General features: G+C 32.8%; 1 protein-coding gene across 5 annotated transcripts; it reads right to left on the bottom strand.

Moving 5' to 3' along the window:
* LOC111295676 (methyltransferase) lies at positions 1-3,990 on the bottom strand. 5 transcript variants are annotated; one of them, XM_089745413.1, is made up of 10 exons: positions 3,076-3,990; positions 2,917-2,990; positions 2,618-2,760; positions 2,498-2,544; positions 2,291-2,399; positions 2,041-2,102; positions 1,616-1,730; positions 1,139-1,302; positions 955-1,069; positions 1-228 (listed from the first exon to the last, which is right to left on the bottom strand). In XM_089745413.1, exons 1-8 carry the CDS (start codon positions 3,244-3,246, stop codon positions 1,151-1,153), a joined length of 873 nt encoding a protein of 290 aa, XP_089601539.1. In that variant the 5' UTR covers positions 3,247-3,990; the 3' UTR covers positions 1-228; positions 955-1,069; positions 1,139-1,150. The 5 variants fall into 5 exon arrangements, with proteins under 5 accessions (XP_089601539.1, XP_089601537.1, XP_089601536.1 ...); XM_089745411.1 differs by having other exon boundaries at positions 968-1,063; positions 3,076-3,987; XM_089745410.1 differs by having other exon boundaries at positions 955-1,063; positions 3,076-3,986.
* Positions 3,991-10,418: the final 6,428 nt, after the last annotated feature.

The following is a 10,418-nucleotide window of genomic DNA, read 5'->3' as shown; positions in this document are numbered from 1 at the left end:
TTGAGGAAGAACAAAAATAATAATAAATAAAGGTGATGAATTGTATAACAAAACTAACATGACCTTAAGCTAAAAGTTGTCAGATCTAATGAATCAATAATTTTTGCTAACCAATAAGAAGTGAACATTGATATTGGTAAAATTTCCCTGAAGCAATCTGATTTGATTGCAAGATTTCCCAACAAAGAAAAAATGACAGCCATTCATGCCGAATGGACAACTCTGGACCTGCATCAAGAGGAAGCCTAGGTTAATATAGAAACAAATGCTCAGCAATTTTAGTTTTTCTCTTTTCATGATAAAAGACTCCATATTAAATTAGCTATGCCAAAAAGAGAATACATCACTGAAAGGAACACTTAGACTAAGCTGCAAATTTGATTTTATTTTCAAAATTCTAAGCTGGACAAATCGATTTAATAAATTGGTACAAACAGAATGTGTCATTATATTCAAAATTTGAATGGTATATCCGGTAAATAGCTAGAGCAAGACAAATCATTTTTAATCAGCTAGTAAACCTATATTTTTCATAAAATATTTTGCTTTGACCTTTCCCCTATTATACAGAAATTTTCAAATTTCTTGCTAAAGAAAGACGCTGCCAACTTTAAAATGATCTTAGAGCTTTTTACTGAGTCGTTAAACTAATTAGTCTTTGTTTAAAACCTAATTTTGAAGACTAAAACACTTATTTCATCCCAACGAGACTGAATGATGAAAAAGGTTTAGAACATAATCGGAATTTTGGAAATGCATAAAGTTCTTCTTATCAATGTTCAATTATTACAGAGAATACAGTCAAGTATAAATGAAGTGAACTGCAGTCATTCTCTTTCTCTGGAGTGCAAGAAAAACGAAAGGAACATTCACCAAAACCTAGAATAAAATTACAATAATGCTTGATTAGAGGAAAAAAAAAAAAAGAAACAGAAGGAAAACAAATCAAAATACCAATGTATTCAACCTCTTTGCCCTCTTCCAGCCATTAGCTGTATAATTTGATGCATCCACTCACATAGATGTCCCATAGGAAAGGGAACTTTATCTCCTGGTCCATCAGCTGCATCTTGAACATATAAATGAGACAATATGGAAGTTGCAACACCAATACAAGAGACAAAAATATAAGAACTACCTGCATGAATGCTTAGGGGTTGGTGATTTTCTGAGAGTCAGACCATAGCATTAGGGTTGCCAAAATAGCTATAGTTGCAGTTTCAACACGCAATCGATGAGGCCCAAGACCAACAGTGGTAGCACCTGCTTGCTTAATCATATTCACCTCTTTCTCTGAAAAGTCTGAAGCACCAAAATCACAAGTCATACTAATGCTCTTTACATTTTCCAAAAGAAACCAGAAACCCTCAAGTATTGGAGAAAACCAATCTAAATAGTACTTCTCCAAAATTAGAAATAAGGATATGAACTGTTGGACTCATAATCCATACTACATTGATTGATTTGATTCTCTAAACTTTCAACATTGTTTTCTCTTCGTTCTATTTAGAAGAGAGTCAATTAGAGTGCCAGCTTCTTCCCATAAATGATCATTCACACCTGCAAATGCAGCAAAAGGATACGACCAATATGATATGCATACTAAATTACTAACCCCCTTCTGGTCCAACTATTATCAGCCCACTAGTTTCCTTTATCGCTGAAGTCAATGCACTGACTAGAGGAGTAGCTTCTGCTATGGCTATAAAAGACAGCTTTGACTTGGCAACCTATTAAGTAAAAAGAGAGGGGAGATAGGACTTTTAAGTTCAAGAAAAAGTGAGGAAAGAAATAAGTTATACTTATCCTGAATAAAATAATGTGAAACATATATATTCAAATAACTATTTTTTAAGGACCTACAACTCAAAAACTAGAAGAAAATATAACTAAAATCAGTAATCACTCGTAAACTTAAGGAAGTGCTTGCTAACAAAATATATGTTGAAATTTGAATATCAGCATCACAAAATATTGTCTCGCAGAAGAAGTAACTATAAAATTTAATAAACAATTAAGTATAACAAAGGAAGAACTCACAAGAGGTACAAGTTTATCAATCTTCATAGGATGATTCAATTTCATTTCATGCAAACGTTGGCCTACAAGAAGAAGAAATCACAATTAACAAGACAAGAGGTAAGGGAATGAAAAAGAGAAGAAAAACACAAAATACCTTAAGATACCGCAACCAGACTTCTACTGATGCAAATATCAACATTTAACATGAAAATAAAAGGTAAATTAATCAGAAAATATATGTCACTGATATAACTAAAATCAAACATACATTGTTTAGACGCTGCTAACATGACACGCTGCAATCTTTCCACCCTATTGTCAGAGATAGCAGAAGAACGTTCAGTGAGCAAAGGTGTTACACTACTAGCTCCCAGTTCCTAGAATGTTGAAAACAAAACATAATTAGAAAGTAACATAACCAAAATAAAAAGAAATAAATATAGGTACAGAATGTTTGTATTTCCATAAAACATACAGTACACTTCTCAACAAGCCAGTCAGCTCGACCACCCTTCAGTGAACCTAAAAAGGAGCAGGATTTAGCAAATGAAACAGATTTTACCAATGCAATTTTCCTTTTAACTTGAAAACTTACCAAAAGCGGCAAATATATGCCATTGTGGGGTCTGTGGAAGAACTTGCTTTGGATCTTCCAAAGCCACAAAATCAATTGCGGTGCGGTCAATGTTTTGAATGAACCCTTCTACTAGACCTCCTTTTCCATTGAAGAGCTCTACTCTTTATACGCCACCAATTTTTTTCATTAAATTTAAAAAGAAGAAATTAGAAGAATTGAAGCAAAACGCAGAGTTTTTATAGGTTTTAGCATATAGAATACACTTACAAATCTGAAGAAAATTTGAAATTGTTTGATGAAGGGATGATAAGGAGTACCTGTCGTCAGTTTTCAACCTTAAAACTTTAGTTATATGCCAAAATTCATCTCCTTGTACGCGAATAACACCGCCCTGCATTCATAAATTTGAAAACAATTAGATAAAGATTTCAAGTCTTGGCTAAGAAACAAATACAGTGATAAAGAGAAGAGATTGCCTTGGAAGAAGGAAGAGTTTCGGAGAAGAAGCGAGGAAGGCCACCGCGAGACTGGTTGGAATAATCAGAAGGAGGTATAGACGAGAATGCTCTCAAGCTAAATGGTTTAATAAGCCAAGGACGCTTCAAGAGCTGCGGGAATCGAGGTCGTAAAGGTCCTAAGGTTTGCATTTCCCAGCAACAAACAGAGAAAAAAAAAAGTCGACTCCTTTGGCTCCGTTGGGTTCCTCAGAATTTCGATTCCTCTTTTCCCTGGAAAAAACACCAGGGATAACCTCGTACGGCAATTCTCTTTTCCTGGGTTTGCGGTTTTCAGAAGGAGGCAGTGATAAAATCTACTAGCACAGCGTCGTTCCGTTTCTTTCGTCCTTGAACGATACGTTTGACAGGGACGTGCCCGTCGTCAATTCATTTTTGCGTAGGATGGTTTTAGGCATTGCACGGTAAATGTTCATTAAAATGCCAGAGCCAAGTTACCGAGCAGTCCTTTCAAATTTCCCCCAATTTTTCAGAATCATTACTTTTTTTTTTTTAATCGTCAAATCCGAACCATTACTTAAAAAAATTAATTTATTGTAGCAAAGGAAAGTGAGTGTCTAGCAGCCAAATTTGTCCACTCAATTACTATTTTGCACTTAATTGCATTTTCGTGGTTGAAATTTATCAAAACTCATATTAAATAATGAAAAAACCAAAGTATAACCTGCTAACAAAAAAGCATATAGGACATACCAATATTTAATTCCGTCCCTGTCTGTTGCAATTATTAGTTTTGCACTCCGTTTAACCTCTGCCTACTTACTGTCTCTAGCACTGGATTTTGAAACTTCAGTGCCTAATTCTCTTGCAAAACAGCTTAGGGAGCACCAAGGGCAACATCAGCCTTTTACCTTAAACATACTCCTTTCTAAAGAGGGTATTTGGTGAAATGCTTGAAATCTGACGATCTAAATGATTGCTGCCAAATCAATTTTATTTAAGAGCTGAAAACAAAGATAGTGGTATTCAAGGATGAGCTTAAATTTCTTGAGACTTCATCTTTTATTGAAGAAATCGACAAAGTCATACCTCTCAAAGGGTTGAAAATGCTGATTTTAGAAACCCACAATGATACTTTTGATTCTTTTGATTATTTGAAACTTTGTAAGACTAACATGATGATGCAAGATGCAGACAAAACTTTGATGCATAAGGGCTTTGCTACCACTCTAAAGGGCATTGCTCCATTTTGGTACAACAGCTTGGAATTGAGGTAGATTACAACGTTCAGAAACTTAGCCATTCTTTTCTGTCTTGATTTATAAGTAGCCGAAGAACGAAAAAGATAACTTTGAGTTTGATGTCAATCCACCAAAGTCATAATGAATCTTTGAAGAGTTATGTCATGTGTTTTAATGTGAAAGCTCTGTCGGTAAAAGACTTGAAGCAAATGGCTGCTGTGACTTGAAGCAAATGGCTGCTGTGACTTGAAGCAAATGGCTATTGTAACTGCCCTAACAAGTGAAGTCAATGATAGAGAGCACCATTTGAAGTTAATCTTGTCACTAGAACACCTCAAACTTTGGCTGACATCTTACTAATAGTTGAAAAATATATAAATGCTGAAGTTACAATGAAAAACAACCGAGTTAAGAAAGGCTCATCCTTCATTTACGGTCATAAAAAAAGTAATGATTTTTATAATCCTTCCCTAAGAGAGAGAGACATAAGGCTAGAAATGCCAGTGAAAAAAGAAACTACATTACGCTGAATACCCTATTGAGAGAGAAATTTGATGCAAATTGAAAGAAATCTCGATCTCATATGGCCAAGGCCACTGAGACAGAATATAAAGAGGGATCCAGCTAAAAGATGTGCCTTTTATAAGGACACAGGTTATAATACTAAAGACTATATTGACCTAAAAAATGAAATCAAAGCTATGATTAGGAGAAACCAATCAATGAGGTTTGTATAGCAACGAAGACAAGGTCAACCCAAAATGTATTACAGACTAGATCAAAAAAAGCCTACTTGAAGCAGGGAAAGAAGGCTAAAAAATGGAAGAAGAGAGTCTAAGAAGATGAGTCGAGATGAAAAGAAGGTCAAACTAATAATAGTAGGTCAATTGCTATAATGATCAATATGATTATAGGAGGCAAGCTAAAAGAAAGTTCAATCCAAGCATGATCATAGCCGTGGGCACTTCGACAAAGAAAAAAAAAGACTAAAAAGATGAATTGATCTCGTTTAGCCTAAAAGACTTAGAAAGAATTCAGCATCCACATGATGATGTCATAGTAATCATAGCTATAGTATATAACTATGTAGTTAAGAGAATCCTATTCGATAACGGGAGCTCAACTGACATCATGTACTATGGCACCATGACAAAAATGAAAATTAGTGAATGCCAGTTACAACCAATCATTACAACACTAGTGGGATTTGGGAATGATTAGGTACCAGTGAAAAGATCAATCGAGTTACTAATTTTTTTGAGGATAAAATCGAGGAATGTTACCTCGATAATAGAATTTATGGTTGTAAATATCCCATCTACCTACAATATAATATTAGGTTAACCTAGCCAATCTGTTACACAACTTATAAGCTTAGCTCCCCATCTAAAAGTAAAATTCTTAACACACAATAGGATTGGTAAGGTTAGGGGAGACTAGTTCATAACACGATAGTGTTATGTCACAATAATGAAAGGGAGTACTGGGAAATAAACTGACAATTCGACCAAAACTAAGAGTATTAAAGAAAGACAAATAGCAAAAACAAAGAAAAAGCAAAAAACCACAAGTAAATCCATACAATGTAAGATCGATCTGATGGAAGCATGCTCTTAAGCTATTTTAAGCTCTTAAGCGCCAATAAAAAAATATCTTTTGTTCCATTTTTTAAATTTTGAAGTAACTCTAAAGACGATTGAGCTCTTAAGCTGACGTAAACAATTACATGTAATTTGGATTAAGCTAATACGCCAACCAAAATATAGCTTAAAATGAAAAATACGTACCAATTCAACCATATATTTTATCAAGTCACCAATAATATACTAATTATAAAGTTACGATCTGTTTTAACAGGAAATGGTGTTGACCTAACCAAACAAAAAAAGATAATTGACCAAAGATTAGACTTGGATGAAAATTGACCTGAACTGGCTGAAAATCTCATAGTTATATCATTCTGAGATAACGTATTTGAAAAACACATGTAGATTGAAACTAAACTTTAGCACAAGGATCAATTGATTCAAAATTTGAGAAATAATATTGAGTTGTTCGCCTAGATGTCATACGATATGCTTGGAATTCATATTGAGGTTATGGTCCATAAGTTGCATACTAATCCCAAGGTAAAACTAATTAGACAAAAGAAAAGAACTTTTACCCCAAAAAAATAAAGGGTTATCAAAGCAAAGGTCAATAGATTACTACAAATAAGCTTTATCTGGGAAGTCTATTACTTTGAATGGATAGCCAATATGGTCATGGTCAAAAAGCATAGTGAAAAATAGAGGATGTGTGTTGACTTTACCAATTTAAACAAAGCATGCCTAAAAGACAGCTTTCCCATCCCTAGTATAGATCCATTAATGGATGATAGTGCTGAATATGGTCTTCTTAGCTTTATGGATGCCTACTCTAGTTACAATCAAATCAAAATACTAAAAGATGATGAGGAAAAAATGGCTTTTATTATCGAGAAATACCTTTATTATTATAAAATAATGCCCTTTGGATTGAAAAATACAGGGGTGACCCACAAAAGGCTAGTTAACAAGGTGTTTAAAAATCAAATCAATCGTAACATAAAAGTATATGTGGACAACATGATAGTCAAAAGTAAAAGCTTGATCGAGCACTTGAAAAACTTTAAAGAAACCTTTAACACCATGAGAAAGTATAATATAAGGCTTAACTCGAGTAAATGTATTTTCAAGGTCATGTTGGGTAAGTTCCTCAGTTATATGATTAATAAGAGGGGGATAGAGTTAAACCCGAAAAGGTTCAAACAACCTAAACATGAAGGCATCGACCTCAGCAAAAGAAGTACAAAGGCTAATTGAAAGAATAGCCACCCTAAGCCAATTCATGTTTTGGTCGACAGAATGATGTCTGTCATTTTTAAAAATTTTTAAAAATATTTCTAACTTCAGCTGGATCTCTCAGTGCCAAAAAGCTTTTAAAGAACTAAAAGGATTTTTATCCTCTCTACATATCCTATCTAAGTCAAGACTTGATTAAATTTTATTCTTATACATAGCCATTACGAATCATGCCATTAGCTCAATATTAGTTTGAAAAGAAAAAGGGAAGTAAAATCAGTTTATTTTGTGAGTAAAGTATTGACAGGGTTAGAAATTAACTACAGTGGTAAAGGAAAATTAACTTATGCAATTGTCACTTCGGTTAGAAAACTTAGGCCGTATTTTCAAACCCATGTGATCTACATATTGACAACCACTAAGATAGATCTTACAAAAGCTAAAAATATTAGAAAGGTTAATCAAGTGGGTAGTAAAGTTTAGCAAGTTCGACCTACACATACTACCGAAATTAGCTTTAAAATCTCAGTTGCTAATGAATTTTGTTATAGAGCTCACTTCGATTTACCTTGAAAGATAACTTGAGAAAAAAAGGCAAACTCCATATTAGTAAAGTTTGAAACTCTTGTTGATAGATCAATTTTGAACCATGGTAGAGGAGCTGACCTCATTCTAATAAGCTTGAAAAGATTGTAATATCCATACACCTTGAGATTTAATTTTAAGGCATCTAACAATGAGATGAAATATGAGGCATTAATAGCTGGCTTAAGATTAGCAACCAAGCTTAATGTTCAATATATAACCATGTATAGTAACTTTCAATTAGTGATCAATTAAATAAATTAAGAGTTCAAAGCTTGAAAAAAGAAATTTAAAAATATATGGATAAAGCATAAGCCTTGGTGGCCAGTTTTACAAAGGTAGAGGTAAAAAAGATATCAAAGTTTAAAAATTCATTGACAAATTTTTTTATCTAAGTTGGCTTCAAGAATGATGACAAAAAGCTCGGATCAAGCCTTGGTAAAAGGATTGGCTTACAAAACCATTGAAAAAGAGTTTGTAGGTTAGATCACGAAAAAAAAAAAAACTTGGATGACACCAATTAAAATATATCTAACCATAGGAACACAATTTGAATATAGGATCTGAGCTAAAAAATTGATGGGTAAGGTTTTTTAATACACGATGATCAAGAAAAAATTATACAAAAGATTTTTTAGCCTATCTTATCTAAAATGCATTGATAAGGAAGAAGCAAACTACGTCATGTAAAAATTCCATGAAAGAATATGTGAAACCACTATTGACCTCAATCATTAGCTTACAAAATGCTTAGACAGGACTATTATTGGCCTACCATAAGAAGAGATACAACTAAACTAGTTAAGATATGATAAATGCTAGAGATTTACTCACGTGCAACATTTTTCTTCAACCAATCTAACTCTTATCATCAGTCCATAGCCCTTTATGCAGTGGAGAATGAATATTTTTTGACCATTCACCTCAACAATAGGTCAAAAAAAATTTGTCTTAATAGTAGTAGACCACTTTATGAAATGGCTTGAAGTTGAGGTCTTAGCTACTATAACTGAAGCTTAAGTCAAGAAATTTGTATGAAAAAATATAGTTTATAGATTCAGCCTATTTCGGTCCATAAAAAATAAAAATGGCAAATAATTCAAAAACTAAAGGTTTAAAGAATGATGTTCAAACCTTCACATAATCTGAGATTTATGTTGGTTGCCTACCCTCAATCTAATGGATAGGTCGAAGCCACAAACAAGACAAAATTAGAAACCTTAAAAAAAAGACTAGATGAAGCAAAGGGGAAGTGGATTGATGAACTACCAGGGGTGCTATAAGCCTTGAGGATGACCACTAAAATACCAACAGATGAAATCCTATCTCACTTGGCATTTGGAACAAAATTCGTGGTACCTGTCAAGATCGACCTTCCAAGCTTAAAGGTCGAATTAAGGTCAAAAAAAGAAAATGAAAAGGTTTTAAGGGTCGACCTAGACCTTATTGAAAACAAAAAGATGTAGCACTAACACGAATAACAACTTATCAACAAAGGGTGTCTAGCTATTATAATAAAAGGATTCGATGTAAGTATATTATCATAACAATTTTGAAACTGCCAGACGTAAAGTATTTTAAAATCAGAAAAAATAAAAGGAGTTGCCACCAATCTTTTTTTAGGGTGTGATTGATCACCCATGAATTTATCTTTTTAATAAAACTATAAAAGCGGGTTTAAAGTTTATCAAAAAGATAAATTTTGATCTACGAAAATCAGGTTAGGCTCGGGAGTCGGTTACGTTTAGGGAATGATTAGTAACCCCACAATGCCCATAAATTGGTACCATTTAATTATGCGTTATTTTCATTGTTGGATGAAATGGTTTCGATTTGATATTTAATAATATAAATTCCCTTTTATTTTATTTATTATTATTATTTTTAAAATTTTATCAAAATTCTTTATTTAGAAGTATCGAAGAAATCTCTAAGTTAAAAAATTATTTTAAAATTCTCTAACATTTAGGCAGAATTTTAAAGATAATACTTTTGATTGATATTTACCAAGACATCCCTTAAAAATGAAAATAACATCCTTTTACAGAAGGTAATTGTTGGTGACTCTCCAACATCTAGCCAAAGTACCAAAAATTATTTCTTTCGAAGTGTTATTTTTATTTTGTTTTAAAATTGCACATTTTTAAAAGTAAGTAAATTAAATAAAAAAAATTTTGTATGAAAAAGTAAATGATGGTATTATCAAGCAACAAGTAGAAATTAAAGATAGAGGAATACAAACAAGTGCAAACAATAACAAATAAATACATGTAAGCTAATAGGTGCTATGTATAATGATAAAATGCAAACTTGAAATTGGATTCTTAAATATAATGAGACCACATTGACTCTTCAACATCTAGGCAGAGCTTAGGTGTGACCGTTTATATTAAGATCCTATTTTATTACTATCTTTTTTATTTATTTATTTTAATCCCATGGTTAAAGTGAATTAAGTGCTAGCATGAAAACTTAATGAAATAAAGTTTCTCAAATACCCCATCGTCTAGGTGATATTCAAGAATAAATTATTTCGAGATATTCATATATGTCCTTAGGATTTTATGATGATCTTGGTTAGAACTTAGGGTCGAGGTTTTAAAGATTTGGTGACTTTCGGATGATGATTCGAGAATGTGTATCAAATTTAAGATTTTTTGAATTTTGGATTTTGAGGAATTTTTTTTGGTTTAGGGTTTTGGCTTGGGGGATTTTG

Source organism: Durio zibethinus, chromosome 16, assembly GCF_047325235.1.
Source record: "Durio zibethinus cultivar Kanyao isolate XHJ-2024 chromosome 16, ASM4732523v1, whole genome shotgun sequence".
NCBI lineage: Eukaryota > Viridiplantae > Streptophyta > Magnoliopsida > Malvales > Malvaceae > Durio > Durio zibethinus.
Note: the sequence above shows the minus strand (reverse complement) of the source record. Positions and strands in the feature narration are given on the sequence as shown.

What these genes read in the sequence shown, in the direction of transcription:
- LOC111295676 (XM_089745413.1), bottom strand. Translation starts at nt 3,246, where the DNA reads ATGCAAACCTTAGGACCTTTACGACCTCGATTCCCGCAGCTCTTGAAG. An exon ending in GCATATATTTGCCGCTTTTG is followed by an intron (nt 2,545 to 2,617) that starts GTAAGTTTTCAA and finishes GCTCCTTTTTAG; the next exon opens with GTTCACTGAAGGGTGGTCGA. An exon ending in GGCTTGTTGAGAAGTGTACT is followed by an intron (nt 2,400 to 2,497) that starts GTATGTTTTATG and finishes TCAACATTCTAG; the next exon opens with GAACTGGGAGCTAGTAGTGT.